At 37.1% G+C, this 23,616-nt stretch overlaps 1 protein-coding gene across 6 annotated transcripts in view; it reads left to right on the forward strand.

Annotated features, from left to right (window-relative positions):
• Positions 1 to 1,286: 1,286 nt before the first annotated feature.
• The window catches only part of FAM184B (family with sequence similarity 184 member B), a 36,127-nt gene continuing 13,797 nt past the window's right edge, over positions 1,287 to 23,616 (forward strand). For 2 of the 6 annotated variants that reach the window (XM_077177679.1, XM_077177683.1), the window contains exons 1-3: positions 1,287 to 1,908; positions 14,335 to 15,093; positions 22,237 to 22,347. In XM_077177679.1, the coding sequence (XP_077033794.1) occupies positions 1,774 to 1,908; positions 14,335 to 15,093; positions 22,237 to 22,347 (1,005 nt within the window). In that variant the 5' untranslated portion in view covers positions 1,287 to 1,773. The remainder of the gene's footprint in view (positions 1,909 to 14,334; positions 15,094 to 22,236; positions 22,348 to 23,616) is intronic. The other 4 variants (XM_077177681.1, XM_077177680.1, XM_077177682.1 and 1 more) reach the window with 4 other exon arrangements.

The following is a 23,616-nucleotide window of genomic DNA, read 5'->3' on the forward strand; positions in this document are numbered from 1 at the left end:
TTAATCAGACAATTAGCAGTGGCATGTCCCTATGTCCTAGTCACAGAAGAAGTTCCAGCAGCATCTTGGACACTAGTGCCAGTGAACAAAGAAACTGCACTTTGTCATTCCTTTGTGCAAGGATCTATTTCTCACCTTTTCTTATTAATGCTCTTTCTGGGCTAAACATCATTTCTCTACTTAGCATGTCTCAGCAGCTGTGATCATTTTCATTTATACATTCTATTTCTCAGTCTTCATTTCCTCTCATTCCTGGAGTGTAGACTTTCAGCCTCTGGAGATCTAGAGTCTCTCCTTTTCTCTCAGCAAGGGAGAACAAATCAAGGGTTTGTTTCCCTGCCCCAAGGTCTTATCTTCTTACATCTCTACAGTGTTCCTTCTCCCCACTGCCTTGTAGGTATTCTTCTGCCCTGATATTTTCCATGTAGGAGTGTTATTCTTAACAGTTCTTTGTCTCTCTTTGCCCTCAACAAGTTTTTTTCTGTTCTTCTTCTGCCCTACCATTAACTGACACCTGATAATCTTTCTCCTCAATTCTGATAGTCCTCAGGACGCTCTTTTTTTAAACCCACCACTGGCAAAGTGGAAGCTTCTCACCCAAGAAGGATGGCAAGAACTGCCAGGAGATCAGACTGGAAAGCTGCCTGCCTTTCCAGGCAGGGGCAGCAGGGCAGAAGCAGCCTCATGACCCCCCTGGCTGGCTGCAAGTCAGTAGGGCCTGAGGCCTCAGCATTTCCATGGGATCTCTTGCACTGCCTGCAGTGACACATCAGAGGGTGTTGGGCAGCTCTTGGTCTCCCTCATCTGTTCTTTCTCCCTTTTCCTCTTTTCTACCTCTCTTACTTCACTCTACTTGGCCTTCTTCTATTTCTCTTCTAGACTTGTTTAAACATGTTCACCAACAGTTTTCTTGTATAACACTTCACTGAAGCATTCTCTTTAAAATCCCATTATCTTAATAGCTTGCCTTTCTTATGTGTGTATTCTTCTGCCTTTTCTGTCCCTTTATTTATTTTACATGTCCAAGCCTGATCTCTAAAGAAAGGAAGAAAGGAAGAAAGAGAAGAAAGAAAGACCTGTAATACTGTCAGTTTTCTTCAGGCACCTTTCCAGTGCATTTAGTACAAGTGAAGGGAACGGAGTCTCCTTGGATAAGGTAGGACACAGCTCCTGGGCTCAGCTGTGCTCGTGGGCCCCTTGGCTCCCATTCTGCTTTCAGCGCAGCAGCAAAAGCTAAGCAAAGGTTTTCTTCATCATCTATGGGCTCATCCTGGTTTCGAGAGGATTGCCAAAATAACAGAGCTTGTGAAAGGTGCCAACACTCTCTTCTCAGATGACCTCTTCAGTCCTTTGACACTTAACAAGGCAGCATGATTTGATCTTCAGGCAATCTCTCCTACAACAGATCCCCGGCAGTGTCTGTGCTACTGTCTCTAGGCTGGCTAAGCGTCTCCAGCGGGGAATTTGTAGCACCCAGCCGCTGGCGTCTTCTCCTGGCGGAAGCTCAACCATTTGAAGAGAAGGGGAGGGAAAAAAAAATCCCAATCAGGACGCTTGCACATGCTGTTCTCTGCTTGCTCGCCTGGGTGTTCTGCTGAAGGACTGGGACATCTGCAGAGGAGGGGGAGCGGCGGGGCAGGAGCGTGCCCTGCTCGGGGCTGAAGTTCCTGCAGCGCCGGGGCTGTGAGTGCGCTCAGCCGGGGGGCGAGCAGCGGGGCCGGGATCGCGCTCCCCGGAGCGTACGCAGACAGACGTGATTAAAATTCAAGCCTAATGGCCTCTGGCATAAACAACATTCATCAGCCCGGGACTTGCAATGGATCTAAAGCCGCTCGCAGCTGCTCGGCAGAGGAATGCAATCGTGAAATGCACGTGAAAATGTGCAAGAAGATTGCCCAGCTCACTAAGGTAAGTCTCGCTGTTGCAGTTTTTCCAGGGAGGTGAGGCTGCCCTGGCCGGGGGTGTCAGGGAATTGTCTCCTCTGGTGCCCTGTGTGAGAGGAGGGAAGGGAAGGGGCTCCTCTCTTTTTAGGCTGTTGCCAGAACATCGCTGTGCACAAACTTCCCTGCGCGCAGTTCCCCGCGGGGGCTGCAGCCCATCCTTAGGGGTTGCCTTTGTGGCAGCCGATGGACGCCTCGCACTGAGCTGCTCTAATTACCGTGCGACCATAGGGGGAAGAGCTCCAGCTCCGCGAAGACGCGGGGCTTGTCTGGGAGCTGTTGAGAGGGATCGACAGTATCCGCTTTGCTTCTAGAATTACGAAGACTGCAAGTAATTTGAGTTTTCTATGTTCTCAAGAAATATTGTTGCAAAGCTGCAGCCAACGCGTGGTGCTACAGTACAATAGTACTCTGACTCGCTGCTAATTGTTCCTGATGTGCATAAGAAGAGCTACTTTAAATGACGTTTGTAAAAGGAGTTGGAAAAGAGACAGGACTAAATTACGTCATTTATTGTACTTAAAACTTTTAGTCAGTACTGAACTATTCGATATTTTCCACACCATGTTAAGAAATAAGAGAAAGTATGTAGGAAATGGCAGGTATCTATTAACCTATTCTTATGCTGCATCTTTGCCAGTGAGGAAAAGCTATTTACTACCCTTGTTTACTAATGCAGCTTTTACACGGTCTGTAACCTCGCTGCAATTGATAGAGACTTAGTAGCAATGAAAAAACATTGAAAATACAGGTCAAAGAATAAGTCATTTAGATGTTCAAGTTAGAATGGCTTACTAGTTAGAGTGCTAGCATTCTCATGATAACTGTACATGATAATGTACATTATGTGCATCAATACATAAACAAGAGCTACCTCTAATTACATATACTGCCTATATTATACCTTCTGTACTATACCAATACTTACTTTACAGGTTCTTTGATTGTATGTTTTAAGAGAATTTGTGTACATATAATCCTTACTTTTGCCTATACATTGCATAATTTTATCGCAGTCATTTTTTTCAGATGTCTTTTGCTAAATTTCTACTGTTAAAGTGTGTGGGGGTTCTTTTCTTTAGTTTTGATAGAATTTCCCCTCTAGATGCTCTTCAGTTATCTGAAATAAAGATGATTTATACCTGAAGCTCAAAAAATACTTCTGGATAGCAAATAATTCTGTTTTGGAATATGGCTTGTAAGAAGCAGTTTTCTCTGCAATAACGCTACACTTACAGAGAATTCATGGCACAACTGGAATTTTAATCACATGCTTTCCCTTCTGAATTCTGTGTAGACTAATGCAGTACCAACAGCAAGCATGTAAGAAGCAAAATTTGACACCAGATCAACTGAAAAATGGCTATATGGGAAATTTGTTATAGTAATTTTTGACTTAGGAATTTTGAGAGCTCCCTTTTAAAGCACTGTTTTCTTGCTTATATTACAGTCTGAATGATTATAATAAAATCTCTTCTAAATTTAAATGGCCCATAGTACTTCCCTTTTTGTTTCTAACCCAGTATGCAGTACTGCTGTGTGTTGTTGCACAGCTGCAACTTCCTGTCTCAGTGACTGTAGATTTTCATTGATGAGGAGATAACGATCTCATTATTCATCTACTCAGTGTTGTGCCAAGTGAGATGAATAAAAAATATCTAAATTAGGTATAAGATCTATATCTTGACTTCCTTTCTCTTTGTTACATAGTCACTAGGGGCCTCCTCCTACTCTCAAAGGCAAAGTACATAAAGGTATCAACAGGAACCAAACTGGGTGAGGTGATGAGTCCCTGTCCTTGCCTGTAGTGCTGATTATGCCTTAAGGTGTTGGTTAGGGGAACACAGGGATCCAGGGAATCCCAACAGGTAATTTGGGCAGAGACTCAGAGCTGCTCCCATTCTACTGCCCTGCTATTTCTGGTTTTGTAGAGGTAGAACTTAGGAAGTTTTCATACCTTCAGTCATGCATTTTTTCTGTTCTGCACATTTTTGGCTGTAGCCAGAAAAAATACAAACCCTTAGCAATATTTTGTTTGCTTTGAGCCACAGACTACTAGTTTTTTGTAGCTCACTTCTCTTGAAAAGGGTGTATATACATTTGATTGTAGCAGAATGCATGACTTTGTAGTAGTTATTAAGTAATACCAATAATGACATTCAAACTTCTCCATCAGACACTGGACTCATGGCATGCTGCTTCATGCTTCCCAGTTCTTTGTACTTCTGTATCTGTTTAGCAATAATGTGGAGTTTAAGATGTATGGTGACTTTTATAAGACTTGGGGTGTCACTCCCTACTGCTTCAAGTTATGGATTTGTAACATCTACTGGCTATTAAGGGATTTTCATCTGCTTATGGTTTCTCAGCATAGTCCTTTTTACTTGAAATAGGATGAGAAATTCAAATGAGCTCTTGAAGAAGAGTGTTGAGGATCAGCTTTCATTAACAGAGGCAGTTTGGACAGGGCTGACAGGAACTAGCTACACTGCAGGTATCCATGCTGTTCAGGCTTTTTTTCAAACCTCTGCCATGAGGCTCAAACCAAACCTGCTGTTCTGGACTGCAGCTCTGAAACCAAGCCCAATATCAATACCTAGAAAGGTTACAGTACCTGGTGATCAGAGAGCTACCTAAGCCACAAAGTAGTTCTGTTTCCTTCTTAGAAAAAAAGTCCTGGATACCAATGGAGGGCTATGTTTTAATGAGAAAAAACAGTTATTCTCAAGTACTTTTTTTTCCTTTGGGGTTCATCTGACTCTATGCTGCAAATCTGGGAGCCTTGTTGTAAAAAGCACATTTTAAATTGCAGTATTACTGGTCAAGTAGATTGTTACTAAAAAATAAAGTCGAGTAGTCTGGCAAAATTGTTGTGTATGTATGGATACTGTGAGTTGTAACAGAGGAAGAGAGTGCTGATGCAAGGAAAAGTTAATTGCTGGTAAAATGCACTTGCAAACCCTTTTTTCCCTTTAGGGGAAAGAAATGTCAAAGGGAAGCAAGTGTGTTCCTCTTCCAGAAGCAGCAACGTACGCAGATGTTCCTTAATGACTCTGTGTGGAGCAGTTCAAAATGTTACATGTTCTGACTGCCTATCACCAGCAGTCACTAGGAGGTTTAGCTCCTCAGCTCAGTCAGCAAGGTAGAAAATATGACCATTATTTAATAGTCTTCAGTGCAAAATCAGCCAGAAAAGCAAAACCCTCTTTCCTTCATTGTTCAAGGGAGGGATGGCTGACTGTTGCACTAATATGCTCATATTTAGTTCTGTTAGCTTCACTCTTGTGGGTAGAAATTTACTGAAGAATTAACAAGTGACCTGGCACGTGTGTGAGGGCATAAACTCTGTACACCACTGTAGTGTCTTGTAGCAGGGCTATATATTAGTTCTTTTAACCTTTCCTGCTTTATTTGCCATAAAGCTATCAGACATTTCTTGGTTTTAGATGCAAAATATGATCAAATTTTAATGGTTTATTCTGGAAACACCTAACAGCTGGGTAACTCTAACAGGACACTTCTGTGGTCTACTCATATTCCTGTTGAAAAATGTGGCCTTTTTCACATAGTTTAAGTTTATTGACCTTGTTTGCTGTACTCAGTAACCAGTGCTTGCAGTGGTTCAGCTGCTGTGCAGTTGGTTACTATGCTACCAGAGCTCTCCTGTGTGCTTGAGGCTTTTTGATCTCAACTCTCTAGAGATGTATTCAATATTCTACAAAAATGAAGGAAAATAGAATAGAATAAAAACTAGGATCATGCTTTTGGAGTAACAGTATTTTTCCTTTGGGCAAGGAATATAAAAAATTATTTCCATGTAGGCAAATAGAGAGAATCTATTTATAAAACTGCTTAAATTATGTGCTAAAAAGACCAATGAAATCAGCCATCCCTATCCCTAAGTACTCTCTGATGCATTTGTTTTCATTATTTTTGTGTACAATTTGCTACCAAAGCTAGCATTATTTTTGCCTATGAGCTGACAAGAATGTGCAGGCTGATTTCTTAACTTGTCATTACTATGTTTTTCCTTAGAGAAAGTTCCTTCCTAAAAAGGAACTCCTGTATTATTAAATGCATGTGCAATGCCATAAAATTGTGTTGATCAGCTAGTCAAAAGCAGTATTAAAGCCATACTTCTATTAGGAAAAAGCCTAGCATCTTATTTGGATAGCTAGAAATGATTATTTAAATTAATTCAAGGGATAAGAATGATATCTACGTATGGAATTACTTTCTTACCATACAAATTTAGCACTAATTATATAAAGTTTGCAGAAAATCTGATTGTCTTATTAACTGACAACTCAAGACTTCTTTATAATGGAGAGTACATAATGAATTCAAGTCTCTTTATCAATGAATACTAGTTAATGTTTATATACAACATGTTTTGCATATTATTAATATGCAAATTACAGACAATAGGCAATAAAATATCTAATGATCCATTAATTGCACAAAAGAAAGTTGCAAGCTTATAGCTTTTTCATGTTCTTTTTTTTAATAGTAATATTTAAAAGTCTCTTTTTCAGTGACACTATAACAGTACCTCTCTCCTAATATTTCTTTTAGCAAGCATGTACATGCCAGTGTTTTACAATTGTGAAAATTATACCCAAATTAGAAGTCAGTGCCAAGTCAGTTGAAGACATTCTCATGTAAATATTTTGAGCTATGTATTTTAGGCTTTTGAACACTCCAGCATTGAATATTGTATATAAAATACTTTTTTTCCATAAAGTATCATGTTCTTCCTGCCCCACCCCCAGCAATCACATCCTCATTAGTTAAAAGATTTTCTATGTTTTATTAAAACAGCTGTAACACTGAGGTAGAACTCTCTCTGTTGCCACCTCTACAGTCATATTTTAAACACATTAAGTGTCTCACTGTTTTCCTTGCCTGTACACAAACACACTGTCTTTAGTCTGCTTCTGAAAACTACTTAACCTGTTTTTAAGTAGAAACAGATCAGATAGGCATGTGAGTTTTGGTTTTTTGGTTTTTTTTTTTTTTTTTTTTTTTTTTTGCTTGTTCCTAAAGTTGGCAGGAATCTGTGAATGTAGTTAGAGCAGTACCAAGTCTGAGTTAATTTATCCAACCCCTCAGTGGGCACAATAACTCAAACTTCTCTGTGCTGGTTCAAACTTGGCATTTTACTTCACGTGTATTCATTTGTCTTTCAAAGCTTGGAGATAGCAGAATGCACACAACTCTGTTACTGAGGAAATATTGCCTTTATTTCATAAAGAAACTACAAACAGACTGACTGCTTTCAAATAGGGATTTTTTTTTCTTAAGTTAATGACCTGGGTGAAGTTCTTCTGAAGGAAGATGATATTTTTTTAATGTGGTTGTCATTCAGAACTTTGTCTGACTTGGTTTTTAGGTACTTAAAATAAACACAGTTTTAACTTAGAACAGGTTACTACCAGCAAAGTCTTCTGTTTTAATTATCTTTGGAAGCTACAGAGTTACAGCATCTGGCTGTGACTGTGCACTGACTGGTTGTAACTATATAACCCTCTTAGAGGGTTATAGAAGAGCTACCTTTAAATGTAAGTATGAGCCTGCAGTTGATTATTTTCCTTTTTTTCATTCAGCAAGAGTGAACTACTAGCATTTGACAACAAGATTGTTAAGAACTATAGCTAATACTTTTACATGGTTTACAATTTGAAATGTTTTTACTGAGATACTGATATGCCTTAGTATTTAATAAAAATAATGAATTTTCTGTAGACTACAGGACATAGCAATGCAACAATGCATTGCTGCTACACTCTTTGCAGACTGCTTCCACTTTTTCTGATGATAAATGGTGGTTAAACTTTCTTGGTTTTATGATCATTGGTGCAATCCCAGAATGTGTTCAGCATATGCTTAATCAGAGTATCTTCCTGAAATGGGAATGTGAGTAGTGGCTGTATTCAACCTATCTCCATTTGACTGTTACAGATGTTTGTGTAAAATGTCCTGGGTACATCAGTGACAGTGTAGTGTTATGCTGTATATTATTATGTAGCCCTTTAGCTTCATAACACTATGTTGACTTGGGGTCCAATGATGCTGTTTTGAAAATGAGGAGAGAAAGTGAAAGAAAAATATCTTTTAAAAAACACTATGGTGAGGTCTGTCTGGGACAATAGCCTGATTCTGATGATGCCCAGAGAGTTATAGGAATATGACATGCATCTGGTGTTCTTGTCTAAAGTTTCATTGCCTTCATTGGTCTGTGAGATTTTCTGGAGACTGGCAGAGTTTCTTAATACTTCCTTGCCCTAACTGGATTTTTATTCAATACATTTTACAATCATTTCTTGAATCCCTGTGTTCTTTTAGTTAAATTTGCTTACAGCAGCAAGAACTTAAATTTTGGTGCCTGTAGTAGCGGAAACTGATTTTATAAATTCATAGATACCTGAGGGTTCTGATGGTTTCTTTTCTTAATTAGCAAAGTATCTAGAATGTGTAAAGAAATCTTTTAAATTTTAAAAAGTCCTCTCTGAGAATGCAAACTACAGGAGAGTAAGAATTTGATCCAATCTGTATAATGCTTTAGTTTGGGTTAGGAAGAAACAGGACTCATTTTATCTATGCTTCTCACAGCTCTACATAAAGGGCAAAACTTGCAATAAATATTGTGTTTTAAATAAATTATAATATTTGTTTCTACAAAACCATGTATTTGTTTGGGAAAAATCTCTTCCACCTCGAGCTGTAATTGAATCAACAGTTCTGCAACTTACACTTGCAAGACTTTTAAATCCTACTATATTTAAAGTAAATACTTGGAAAGATGGGAATCAAGTGAGAGCTTACTTGACAAGTCTCTTTGGGTACTGTATTTATTGTAAAATTGGACAATGTTGCTTTATTGTAACCTGCAAATCAGAAGGTATTTTGGAAGCATAAAATTTCAGGTAAATATCTAGAATAATTTAAAAAACCAACCAAGCAAAACTCTTGACAGCACTGAACATGTGTCTGCAATTTAGAGTCTTTAAAGTTCTTTACAAGTCTGGGATGTAATGAAACATTTCACAAAATACAGTGTTATTGAATGAATTCTATCACCACTGTATTCAAATCTGGTTGATGAAATGCATTAGCTTATATTTTTGAAGCATAATTGAGATCAAACTTCTATGAGTTTTAGATAGGTTTAAATCCTAGAAGAGCTTGACATGTCAAAAAAACAGAGTTAAATTATCAGTGAATTTCATGCAAATAAAGTCTTTTTTTTTTTTCTTCTATTGACACAGAATTGATGACTTCACTTGAGTACTAAAAATTCACCTAGTCTACAGTGGCAACAATGGACAGAGGACATAAATTTGTCAGACAGATCTACTTCTTGCACATTATACATCTGACAGAGTGGTTAGACATAGACAAACAAATTCAGTCATTCTGAAGACATTTTTGGGGTTTATACAACACAGATTAGTCTTATGACACTTACTGCAGTCAAGACACTTCCTGGACTCCCAATTAACTTTTGTAGTTCTACAGCATATTTTTTTCTGTGCTATTTATTAGTGTCTTTTTTAGCACTTGCTCTGCTTATGGAAATATTCTTGCAATATAGTTTTACCTTCCTAATTCCTAAATTGCCTGGCAATTATTCTTGTATCTTATTAGAAACTGTAAAATACAAATAAGGGACAGCTGGATGTCTCTTTAGTAAAATTTAGGCCAGAGCTCATTTTGTGTTAGATCACATTTGAGAGATTGGGTGCAATACATAAACCACTAAAGTACCACTTTCTGTGTTCAGTATTACACTACACCAACCAGAAAAAAGGTAAAAGATGGGACCAAATAAATGTACCTGTGCTATTTTCTTGTATTAAATTTAAACTAAAGTGGGGAGGAAACAAAGGGGAGCAGAAAGAGTCAAAAAACGTGCCAAAATAAATTAGAAACCTGTAGACATTTTATGCTTATGCTTTCTGGATACATTTTAGTATTTCATTGTATTTTTTGGACTGACTGTAACACATGATATGTGTAGAAAAGAGGTGATATATTCAAATTTGAAGAATGTAAGATCAACATTCCCTCTTCTACTGTGAATCTCTAGATAAGGCAAGCCTGAGGCAGTTTCAGGAGGGTGAGACCTTGCACCATGAGCTTCTGCCCAAGAGACATCAGGTGATGTAAACACAGGTGGATTTCATACAGAGCCATTGGCTAGCTTTGTGCTGCACCACCTCTTCCAGGGTGGTGCAGCACAAGGTAGCTAGGAGACTCTTCCAGGGTCTCAAGGGCTTTATTATCATGGATGAAAGGATATAGATTCACCCTGAAATAAAAGGAAACCTTCTGGAGCAAAATCCTTTTTTATTATTGTAGTTAGGATTCATTCTGGTGTAGGGTACAAGCCATGCACCTCTTTGGGATGTTTGGAGTGACAATTTGTTTAAAGCTTCTCTCATTCTACACAACATTACATATGTGTTTATGTTATGAACATTTGGTGCAAATATTTGGATGCATGAAATTATTCCTGTGCTTTCAGGGAACTACTGAGAATGCAAGGAGAGAGATGAGACTTAGTTCTTGAGGTCCCAGGTCATACCTTAGAGCAGTATCATTTATCACTTACCACCTATGTATGAAATCAGTATAGATTAAAATGAGATCAGCATTGTAGGTAATCGTAGCCTAGGCCTGTACCTTAATTAAAAGACATTATTCTTCAGTGTTAGAACATGGGAGGTTGATTAGAGTATTAATTAATGAATTGTGGGAGGTGGGTTTATTTTCTAGAAAGCCTGTGGAGTTGGTGACAAGGGAGGCTAAGGGATAGAGGAGTCATTTGTTTAAATAACTGAAGTTATTTTTGATAATTTCTCTGTCCTTTGCTTTTAAGGAGACCATTTAAGGCAGGTGTGTTTGTCAGTACCTTGCTCTGCTCTGCTCAGCAAGTAGACAAGATGAGTTCAAAGAAAAGTGAAAAAGAGATGATGCATGGAGTCACCTGGCATCAGTGAGCCTCCAGCAAACTTCTTCCTTAGAAATACAAGTTTGTCTCCTATCCTGCTTTATGTGGAGTGCTGCTGGGAGTAGCCTGTTTGGCACCTTCATCCAGGGCCTCTTCTCATTCTTTTGGTGTGGTTTTTTTTGTTTTGTTTTGTTGGGGTGTTTTTGGTTTTGTTTTTTTTTTTTGCTTTTAAATCTTTTTTGACAGGGAGGTTTTGTCTCTACTAACTTGGGCCTGAAGGAAGAATATTTATAATCTTTTGCTTTTCTTTGATTCATCTTAGTATCATCACTCCACCTTCCACACCAAATTGTCTTATTCAGCTAGAAAAGCAACCTGCTAGAACCATTTTTTAAATTGTGATAGACAGATTCCTCTAAGAATACTATTTAACAATACTGTAGGAAGAGAGTAATTTTTGGTTTGAATGCTTTAACTCTGCCTTCACCGTTAAGGTGCAGTTGAAAGTTTTCTTTTTCAATTTTTTTTTTGTTTTGTTTTTTTGTTATTTTATATCACCATAGGGAAAATGAGAAAGGAAATGATATTTAGATTTACAGCATTTGGAGGATAAAAGAGGACAAATAAGATGCATTCACATTCAGTGCACTGTTAATATTCAAGTATATATGTGTAATAATTTTTTTACCAACCTGCCATGCAACACTCAGGTGCTATAAATTCAGTACAATGCTTCCCAATCCATTTGGTTTTGGAGAGCTGTGAGGAGGCAGAAGCCATTGGTATTATGGGTAGAGACTCCCAGAGTAGTGATGTGCTCTTTTCATTTGAAAGCTGTTCTGCCTGTACTGTCAAATGATCACTTTTAGAGCTGCTTTGTAAAAGCTGTTTATCAACACAGCTGTTAAGGGTTTTATACCACATTAGTGTACACTCACAATGTACAGGTCTGAAATAATTTTTCAGTATTTTTCCTTTCAGCACATGAAGCACCAGATTCATTTTGTATAACTCCAGTCTTCAAAATGAGGTATCTGGAATAGGAATATAGGAGCTATATTCAGTAGGGAGTGAAAGGGAAGGGTTTAAATTTCATAAAGTAGAGAGCAGCAGCCATCTCAAAATTAAATCATTTAAGAGGGTTAAGATATGGAGGAGTCAGTTTCAGCACTCAAGCTTGAAGATTAAATTTAAGGGCATGCAAATCAAAATGCTTCGCTGTGGTTCTAGCCAGTATTGAACACAAGTGTAGGATTCATAGATGGGGCAGGGAGGCCAGGTTCTTCCATGGTTTTAGATAACTCACCTAAGGTGCTGGTGGTAGTCTAATGCTTAGTGGAATTTGGGAAATCTGTATGATTAAGTCAGATTTTAGAGGAATCCTGACCACAACATAGCATGAGATAGGCCATGGTGATTTGCTAGATAACTTTATCATTGAGTGAAAGTCTGAGTCACAAAGGTTGGATGTTCATTTCTGTTTTAGTGGTGGAATGAAATACAGAAATGTGATCATCAGCATCTGACCTAGTTAACTGAAGAGTTACCCAACCTAATTACTGGTCATTCAGTGTGCAAAATGTGGGCAAGAATAATCTTCTTGGAGTTTTTATGTCTGTCTCCTGAATGGATAAGAACTGTTCATAAAATGATTTTAGCCAGTGAGATGAATAAATCTGCTCAGTATACTGTAACTCTTTCAATTTCAAAGGAAAATGGTTAAAAATAACAGAGAGGAATTAATGGCTTGTTATCTAAGACCCCAAAATATACTTATCTAAATGTAGGCAATAACTTCTTTTCTGGTATTCTTCTGAAATGTGACGCTGTTATTCTGTTTTGTCAAATGTTTATCAAGAAGTATATTTGGACAGTGTTTTCCAATTGTGACTTTTTAAGGCTTCTGTGCCTAATTCATTACTGCTAGGGAGGAAATTGACTATACACAAGATGTATTTGTGTATTTTCTTTCATTTAGGTTGACTGAAATTCAATATGTTATTCATATACAGATAGCACAAAAAGTGGTTGGACATAGATAAGCAAATTCAATAATTCTGAAGACATCTTCTGGATTATATAACACACTGCAGGCTTGTGACACTTATTCTGGTCAAGAAACTTCTGAACTCTCAATTGAGACTTGCCCTGGTAAAGGCTTGAAAACTATAGGGCCACAACTTTAGCATAATTAAAGAATTAATTGTCTCATTGTTTCTGTATTTATCTATCTACTTACTTAAGGCTATGATTTTCTCAAACATTGTCTAAGAATCTTTTGATTAACTTCTGTGGGTTCAGGCCAGACTGAAAATATCACAATATATGTAACCAAGTCAAAACTTGTGTACAAATTTCAAGCCTAGTTTTTTAGAGCAGTAATTTATCCCTAAAAAACCCTAACCAACCAAGCAAGTCAAAATAATGTGTTCTTCTTCTTTAGTTAGATAACTTTATCTAGTAGAAACTGGATTAGCCCCCATATGTCCTAGTGGAGGTCTGAAAAGACAAGCATGTGTCTTTTCAAGGCAGCTATTTTGTTGTGCAATTATATGTAGCTGTAAATTTAAGTTGGGCATTTACTTTTCCTTTCAGGCTGCTGTGGGCTTCTAAAAGTGTTTTCTTTTTGAAGTAGCAGTAGAGTGCTTGTACAACAGCTTCTGTGAGAGATAGCTGGTGTATGTTATGGTAACAGATGAAGCCTGCTTAGGGTAATATGGTCTTACAGTCATGAGAATTATTATTCTGCACTTTATAAAACAAAATAAAGCATTAAAGGGTTTAAATCAGTTTTGGAAAAATTACTTATTGTTATCAGAGATTTGCTTGAATCTGCTAAAAGCAGTTTTGAGATTTATAGCTGTTACTGAAATAATGGGGAAAAGACCCTGAAACATTGCCTGAATACTTCACAGAATCAAGTCAAAAGATCAATAAGTGATTTTGGTCCACATGAACTGCATGTCAGGAGCTCATGTTTCACTGTTCAGGTTTGCCACTACTGGTCCCCAGCACTTTGTCATGCTAAAGGCAATGTGGCCTTTAGTAGTCCTGCTGCACTGAAGGTCAGATGGACTGGACTTTACATAAGGAGTCAGTTAGCTAGAGAAGGGACCCAACTTCCTTCTTTGTATTAGAGATCAAACTAGTGACATGAAGCGACAACTTACCTAGAATAAAAAAGAAATTTCTGACAAAATTAAAAAAAAATACTGTTTGTCACCTTTTTTAATAAGGTTTTTCAGTTGATAATTGTCCCTTCTGTTGCTAGTGGGGAAAAAAAAAACAAACAAAGCAACACAAAGAGCCAACACCACCAAAAAAATATTAATCTATAGCAGTAATTCTCTTTTAGTGTTTAACACCTTGATAAATACAGTAACTGAATTAATGGCTATTGTTGACAAGATACTTTACTTTTCTATTTTTCTTGTTCAATAGGTGATATATGCCCTGAACACTAAGAATGATGAACATGAGGACAGTATGCAGGCTTTGAGAGAGGCGCATGAAGAAGAAATTCAGAATATTCTTGCTGAGACAAGAGAAACAATTCTCCAGTGTAAAAGCAAAGCTGAAGAAGAACAGTTACTGAGAAAGCATATTCAGGCCCTTGAAATTGCAGTAGCACACCATAAGAGATTGAAGGAAGAAGCCTTAGCAGAGTTATTATTGTGTAAAAAACAAGCAGAAGAGAAGGAGTCAAGAACAGAAGAGAAACAAGCACAGACAGGCCTTTCTATAGACAGAGTAGACACCACTGCAGGCTTTGAAAACAAACTTCTACATTTAAATCAGGGGTTTGATGGACTGCTAAATGAATGCAAAGCATTTAGAGGAGAAAATCTAGATAAAAAAGTAAATTTAGATGAAAAATGTAGTATGGAAAGGCACACGGTAATGAATGAGATTGAAAACCTGAAGAGTGAGAACCAGAAAACATCTGAAGAATATATTCAAAAAACAAGAAAACTGCAAGCCTGTTGTGAGATAGAAAAAGAGACTTTGAAAATAGCCATGCAGCAATCTGTGATAGAAACCAACTGTCAACAAGGAGAAACAGAGGAAAAGAAGAGCTCAGAGACTGAGGAAGGTTTTTTGCTGCAGCAGGTAAAGAAGCTGGAAGCAGACCTAGAGGAGAAAAGCCAGAAGATAAATGAGAGGAAGAAGCATTCCCAGAAGCTGAAGGAGCAGATACAGGTAGAGTTAATCCCTATCTCTGCCTGAGAAAGTGAAAATTCTTAATTCTTTAAAATTTGGGAGAGGAGTCTTTTAAAGATCTTGTTGATTCAAATGCTTTTTAAGCAGTAAAGCAGTTTGAGAGGCTTAGGATGGAAATAGGGGTGATATAATGCTGGCAGCTTTAAAGAAAGAATTAAGATTATTAGTAACTCATTAGGAGAACACTTTGAACACTATAATTTGTATTCCTTGAAGGAGGGGTGAAGTAAAATTTATCTGTTGGCTGAAGAGAGTTTTACTTTTTCTGCCCAGAAGTGTGACAAGAACAGCAAGCAGGCACTACTGCTATCAATGAGTGTTTGTTTAAAGAGTACATTCTCCTTTTCCCTTGTGGGTGCCAATAGCTCAGTGCATGGATACAAAGAGGGTTAGATATGAGACCTGAGCTGGCAGTTTAGGAATCAAGTTTTTTGTATGACTCTTGCAGCAGTGGCTTGTACCAAGTCCCATTTAATTAAGTGTCCTTTGCACTTGTGAAGTTTTATGTGCTGAGCCATGAGACTTTGGCCATTGGTTCTCGCCTTGCCTCACCTCACTTTGCCTGCCCACCCTCACTGCTGTGTATCTCACACATTTGCAGCACAGCTCAGCAGACCCCTCCTGGTTGCATCATGTGTCAGATGCAGTTTCAGAGGTTGGCATGTCATGGGAAATCTGCCAAACAGCTGCTTTTGGTACACAGGGTCAGAATGCAGGAGAGATGCTGATGCTCAGTGCTGAAATTGAAGCACCCAGCCATGCTCTGTGCTCATCAGTTCAACTTCTCTCTGATACTTTTGGTCCTTTACATCACATAAACTCACCTACCAGACATACCCCCAGCTCTATGACAGCAATCTTTTACATTTGGTAAGCAAACACCTTGAAAGTCTAGTTTTGAAGTATACAGAATAACAAAAAAGGTTCCCTAATGGGAAAGAAGATTTTCTACCTTTAGAGGAGGAGAGCCCCAGAATTCTGCAGGGAGCAGGGTCAGCCCAGTCAGCTGTGTTCTTCCAAGGCAGCTCTTCACTCTTTTCACCATCTGCCCTCACATCTTGCTTGCCACTATTGTTTTGCTGATGATGCAGAGTTCTGAGCTACTTCCTTGAGGATGTTCTTAGAGGGAGTTCAGCCTTCAATACAGTCCCTACCTCTTTGTTTCACAAGATCAGAGGATGAATTGAATACACCTTCCCAGCATTATTCAGATTTCGTTGTCTCAGTGTGTAGATATGTAACAGAACAACCTCTATCTTTTACAGAAAAGTGGAGAGGATACAAAGATGCACATAAGCCCTTTTTTAAAAATTGAGTCAATCTGTAATATCTATTTCAATACTAAAATGTATCCTGGCTCTGTAGAAGTTGGAAGCATTAGAGGGGAAGAGAGAAAGGAAGATTTTGATTTTTTGTCTGTGGATACTTTGGGTGACATTCAGGGAAAATTAAGAATAAACACATGAAAATTTATGCATGTGGTTGACTCTTCTGATTTATTGTATAACAAATGTAGTAATTTAGGAACAAATAATGTAAAATATGATAGGAAGTGAAAGTAAGAGGGTGGTGTCATTAGCAACTTATTTTCTAAATTCAGTATCAGCTGGATAAAACTGAAATATTTTTCTGAAGGACATATGCTCAACTCATACATTTCAAATCCTCTAAGTCTGTGGAATGAGGCTGATTTACATACCACTGGAGCATATTGCCTTGAATCTTTGAGGAGATACCCTCAGACTAGAATGAATCTGGAAGGAGGGAGAGTTAGACATGATGTTGTTTTCTGTTTCTTTTACAGTTTGATACAGTTTGAACAAAAAAAAAGTGAAGTTTCTCCTTTCTAAACTGACTATTTCTTATGCCACCATTAAATACATTTTTTCAGACTTCTATGGACGATGGCAGACAGAGAAGTAGAAATGTCTTTTTAATCAGAAATACCTTTGAGCCTTAGTCAATACTAGCAGGAAAAGCTATTATAAGGCTTGAAATGTGAAAGGACAGTTGATTCAACAAGATGAATTTTCCTGTTTTCTCCTCAGTGTATGCCAAGAGGTTTGAGACCTTTAGATGAAAGGCATTGCATTAGTACACATTTATTATTACTGCTGTAGAAGGGAGAATACAAAGGTTGATAAATCATTGAGACTGATCTGTTCAGTCTAGTTTTGGAAGAATTCTGGCATATATGCCAGAGGTAAAAGTAACAAGCTTACCTTGAAGTTTTGAGCTACAGAGAGTGTTAAATACAAGTTAGTTTTTAACCCCTGATGTTTCACTTGACATTCATATAGGAAAAAATTGCAGTTTTATCTGAGTATTGCAGTATTATGCTAGACATCTGAAACTGCAACTAGAACCTCCAAAAATAGCACATTCAATATTATTCAACTTTTTTTCATTAGTAAGGGAAAGACAACTCCCAGCAAAGTCTGGGCACAAGAAGCACCAGCAAAGTAGGACAAAATTTTTTCTGAGTTTAGGCATCTGTATATGGATTATGTTACCAACTTTTGTATTTCAGCAACTGAAAAAACCTTAATTAATATTCATTAACTTTTGGCATAAGCTGTTATTATTAGAAGTTGTCATTATTCAAATTATTTGAAGTATAGCCTATTTCAAGTTCAGGATAATCTCAGACATCTTTTAGATGGTGACTATTGATGGGTATTCATTTTACAATGATGCCAACTATATGTGAGGGAAGGGCTCCACATCACAAATATTCTGGCAGCAGAGAGAGTTTAAGGGTATAGAAGAGCAAAAAAAATGCATTTAAATCAGCTCTGTAGGTGATTTATATCATGGAACACCAAGAGAGAAAATGACCATTTATTTCTTATTACAAGGAAATTACACATGTAATAAACATGAAAGTAATGTCATGCATATTTTAGGATTTGGAAGTGTAGCTTAAGCGAACATAGCAAGATATTCTGGGATCAAAATGTATAGTGAAAAAAGAGGAAGAAGATCTAAGTGTAGTCAAAGATAGAAATTCACATCAAGAAAAGGAAATCCTGCATAAAGCAGGTAAGATGCTCATTAATGTCATTCTAAAGTATTTCCCATGTTAGTTGTCACTGATATTGGAAATTCTGCAAGTTATTTATGCTACTTGAAATGTAAATTTTGGTACCAGAGAAGATATGGAAGCTATATTGAATTCCCTAAGCAAAGCTGTTAAAAAAGTGGATGAACTGAAACATCAAATAATGCAGCTGCAGCAAATGACTTGTACCAAAGAGAGTCAGGAAAAGAGCAGCTCTGAAGATGTGCAAGAGCTTTAACAGGTGATTTGCTCTCAAATATTCAAAGACATGGCATATCAAAAGAACTGAAATCAATGTAAGGTTTTTTTACAGTTGATGGCTTTATTGTACAAGAGTCAATCCTGTAAGATTCCCAGATCCCTGAGCTCATTCAGTGGAACATTGACTTTTGTTCATAACCTGAAGTACCTGAGCTCCTGCAAAGACAGCAAAGGAGTCCTTGGGCTAGACCGGGGCATAGTGTTCAACTGCTTCTGTAACCAAATCCTTAAAGAGAACAATGTTTAAGGCAGACTTTCTCTGCTGAGGTCAAGCTGGAATACTGATTTATTTATTTTTAAATATAGAAAATGGTTATTCTGAAAAGCTGTGCAGAAATGATAGCAGAAATAAACTCAGTAAAATGAGGAATGTGTGTATCCTGAGAGTACCCTCTGTACAATATCTCCCCTTAAGCAACTGTTCAGCCCTGAATCTTTCCTACACTTTTTAGTTCTCTTTAACTATTGTTAAGCTACCATTTAGGAAAATTAGACTTGGCATCACAGTCAGCAAATCATCTACTGGACTTTTTCACAGGACTAAGGATGTCCTTGAGGGAGCCTGCATGGTTGGAAGTGAGTTACACACCCAAGCTCAAACCAGAACAGCAAAAAATATCAAATAATTTCTAGACTGCAGAAAAGGCTTACCATCCTGAATCATTACAGTTCTACATTTTTAACTAAAATAAAATCAATCTTTTTCAATGTAGTATTGCCACCTAAATAACATTTTCATTACAAAAAAGACTGCTGTGACCCCAGAGTTCTACCCTGGTTTGTTTTGGTTTTTTTTTTTTTTTTTTTGTGCAATATATCTAGTGTGTTTTATTTGGAAACTGTAGCTGCTTACAAGGAGGATATGAATAAAAGAGGGAACTTTATAAAATCAAGCATCAGTCCTATAAGGAAAAGATTTGTCTGAAGGAATAGCTGTTAAAAGGAATGGTAGATCATGTAATGAAGGCTACAAAGGAAATCAGGCCAGTCTAAAACTTCATGGAATCTGAAAAAAAACCCCAAAACCAGAAGGTAGGAATATTCTTCTATTTATAGATGCTTTAATTCATCTGGTTTTAATCTTATTGGTCACAGCAACATCATTTGAATTATGCTCACTGTAGGCGCTTTGAATTAACATAAAATGCTAGGATTTTCTTGCTACAGAAAAAAAATCTGAAAAAGGAAAAAAAAGGTCAGACTGATTTATTTCTGTGAAAAGCTCCAAAGACAGGTGAATTTATCCTTGATGGGATAAATGGCCTTCTTAGCAATACTTATCCTTGCATTTTTTGCATGTGGCAGTTGGAGTGTTTTATAGAAGATTCTTCCTGAAGAAGATTGTATTGTGGATATTGTTCCAATTCCCAAGTTAAATTTTCATGGGTTGCTGCTGTGAAACACTCAGATAAATTTATTTAATCAGAATTTTGCATTAATTAGGCAGAGGATCTAGTTCTGCAAAGTGTTGGTAGATTAATTCAGAATGCATGTGTTACCAGTGAAATTGCAACTATTTACAATGCATGCATGCATACATATGTATATATATATATATATGAGTCTCTATATAACTTTAGTCATAGAAGGCTCATCTTCTTGTAGATGCAAACAGCTTACCTGAGCAATACCTCATTTTCAGTGTCTTTTAAGTGGGGAAGCTGTTATTTTTGTTGTTGATATGCATTAGCAGCAATTGGCTTAAGAGATTCTTCAGAGAATTTCACTTTCATCAGAGCTGCTGTCTGTGACTGAATCCTTTGGCTTTAGGAAATTTGCAGTCTCTAATGTTTTTGTGCAGTAGGAGCCTAAGCATGAGCTGCATTCTGTTCAAAGGGAGGATAACCTTGAAACATATGTTTTAATGATTAGTGGTGCTCACAAGTCAGTGCATGTCTGTGATTTGCCAAATTTGAGCATAAGCTAAGGGGGAAGTTAGGTTCTGATGGACTTTGATGTTCATCAAAGGTCTTCTAGACAGAAAAAGATGGTTAACTTCAGCAGTTTGTAGAATGGGACAATAAGGCTACTGGTCAAGTGGTTTTTAGACTCTTCTTGGTGCTAAGAATGAACTTCTACTCATTTTCTGCAGTTAACACTGCTATAACTTTCTGAGTTCAACGTTTACTTGAGAATAATTAAACACTTGCTGACAAGTTGTGAAGTCATAAAAAACAAGCAGCTGCTGTCCTTAAATGTTGAGCTTCATAGTACCTGCTCAGTCTTGGAGACTAGGAATTGTGTTTAGTCTTGCCAAAAGAATTTATGTCCATGAAACTGCTGGAGTTTTTACATTTATACAATCTTATTTCTCAAAATTAAACCCGGGTGAGTAAATTATTTTATCTGCTTATGGAATGGCTCACTTTTGATCAATATCTGAAGATGCAATTCTTCAAGGTACATAGTTAAACTAGTGAAGCGTCATGGAAATTGCTTTGCCTTTTATATAGTGTATTCTACTTATTATTAGCTTGTACATGTATTCTTAAGTTATGCCAGCTGAAGCTCTTCATGTGAGTCAGATTGAATTTAAGTATCAAGCACTTCAAACTTTAGAAAAAAGGCATACTAGTAGACATTTATTTTTTATAGGCAATAAATATTATTACTTATAATAATATCTTCTTAGATAATCATATTAATTTAATCAGGAAAATATTGAGTTAGTAAAACAAATAAAATTACAATTTTTTTCATTATTGATGCTCTTATTCAACCAAGCCCTGTAACAGCTGTTAAGGAAGTGTTATATCTATTTTTCCAGATAGAAAAATTAAGATACAGAGAAGAAAGTCAGTTGACAGAGTTGAAGTGGGAATGTTGCACCTGATCTTCACATTTTAATCAAAAAGACACATCTGCTCCTTTTTGTACAGGCAAAACTAAAGCTAATTCCTCCCTTACAATATTCATGTATCTGTTTAATTCCATCCTTTAATTGCTACCCAGGTTTTACACAGGGGTATGTGAGAAGGAGCTGTACAGGATGGGGGAGGTGTTAAATAGTTGGGTTTTTTTTCTTGTTTCCTTCATTTGTAGCTCATGAAGACACTGTAGAATGTTTTTTGAGTTAGCAAATTTGCACAAATAGGAAGAGAAAGTACGCTAATGAATTTGTAGTGTGTATCACTTCAGGAAATTTCTAGAAGTTACACATTCAGTCTTTCTACAAGTAATTGCTAGCACTTGCTGCAAACAATTGCTACAAGCTCTTGGTCACTGTCTTGCAACTGATGCTCTCATTGATTTTTTAATTATTTCAAGCAACATGGTGATTTTATAATACTCATTTTTTAATTATTATTTTATTTTATTTTTAATTCCTCACCATGATTTTCTTTATGGATGCTGTCAGATATTGCTTCCTTTTGATTCTCTTTCCACTAATTGCCCATTAGTCATCTTGTTATTTATATGGCCAATATATAGTTACAGTTTTTCAGGTCTTGTGGGTGACTCTTGCATACTAAATTCTTTTTGAAGATTAACACCACTCTAGGCAAAACAGTCTGACTCTTCATGCTGTAGTTTTACACCTTAGGGAAGCTTTCATAGAAGGTTAGGATAATGTGAGCTGTATTGTCTCACAGTAATATTAGAAAGAAGCAAACCAAACTGTTTATATATTTTAAATTAAATAACACAACTGACATTAATTGACAGTAGCATGTACTGTTGTGCACACTGCTGTATTATCTAGGTTAATGTAGAAGAAGAGTGTTCTTTTTCATGCTGCATGTTTTGTCCCATCTATTGCATGCTCTTGTCTTTTCTTCTTTTATTTTTTTTAATTTTAGGAGCTCCAGACACAGCTAGATGAATTTAAAAGAAAATCTGAGTGTGAACTAAAGCAACTAGAGAAAGAGAAAGAAGTTCTTACTGGGAAACTTCAAAACTCTTCACTGGAGGTAAACTGGGCATAAATGTAATGCAGTAATAAAAAAAGTCTCTTCATTTTTCCTCCCATCTGAGAGATTCTGGATTAGATTTTAATACTATTTGTTGTGTCTATCACTCAATAAAATATGCAAGGACTCCAGATAGAAATAACAGCTTCTAAATATCTATGAAGATTTTGACAAGCCTATATATATTATGCTGTGCAGATGTGCTAAGGGGAGGAGTTTGGCCATATCAAGGTTGCAGAGTGACTCTGATTGTTTGTTTGTTTACAGGACAAAGTGAGATTAGAATCTTCCTTACAACTCCTGTTAACTTTCTGATTTTTTTGTAATTCATAGAGATGTATCTTCACTGATTCTAACCAGTTTCACTTCCCTCAAGTTCAGTGGGAGTTTGTGTGGCAGCAACTCTGCAAAAAATGAAGATGTAGATCTTCAGTTGGCATTTGTAACTTCTCAGTGGCCATAGTAAGCTCTTGCTGAGTGGTTAAAGACAGAGAAAGGACAGATAGGGTTATGAGGAGGCTAAGCAAAACAGTCCTCCTCTTCCTGCCTCCACTTTCCCACATGCCATTACTACCCCTTGGTGTGCATGTTCCAGCAATCAGGCCATGGGTTGTGCTCATTTATGGTAAGCCACACCTGGTTTTTCTCCCATCTGTGCTACACTAGCTGTACTAGTTATGAGTGCAGCATGGGTGTTTCTTTTTCATTTCTCCTCTAAAACATATTTGTACATTCTGTTATCAAACAGTCACATTCTGTCTATATCCCAGTCTTACAAATACAGAATTTAAGTGTAGTTTAATGTTCTGAAATTTCTGGCTATTTTTGAGTTTCATTACATATTTCTGCATGCCACTGTTTCCTACAGATTCTTCTCTGAGAGAATTTTGGGTGAATCCAACCTATGTTAACCTGTTCAGAGTGAAAGGTTTACAACATTCAGGTTTATTCCTCAGGTTTTGCAGATGCAAAAACAAGGTCATGGGTAATCAAATTTCTTTTCTTGAAGTCACATGTTCAGGACAGTAAAATATGAAGGAAACTTATGTTTTCTAACTGCTCATCCACTTGCATCACAAGATCATGGTAAATTAGCAAGGAGTGGTGGAAAATTATTGCCACTATAAACATAAATACTAAATAGTAGATAGCATGCCATATGTTATGTCCACAGAGCCATGGTAAATATGAACAGATACACTAAAAAACATTTTATTGTGTCTTAGAATCTGACTGCTCTGAAAAAGGAGCAAATGCTCCATTTGAAGA

This window comes from Agelaius phoeniceus, chromosome 4, assembly GCF_051311805.1.
Source record: "Agelaius phoeniceus isolate bAgePho1 chromosome 4, bAgePho1.hap1, whole genome shotgun sequence".
NCBI classification, from domain to species: Eukaryota; Metazoa; Chordata; class Aves; order Passeriformes; family Icteridae; genus Agelaius; species Agelaius phoeniceus.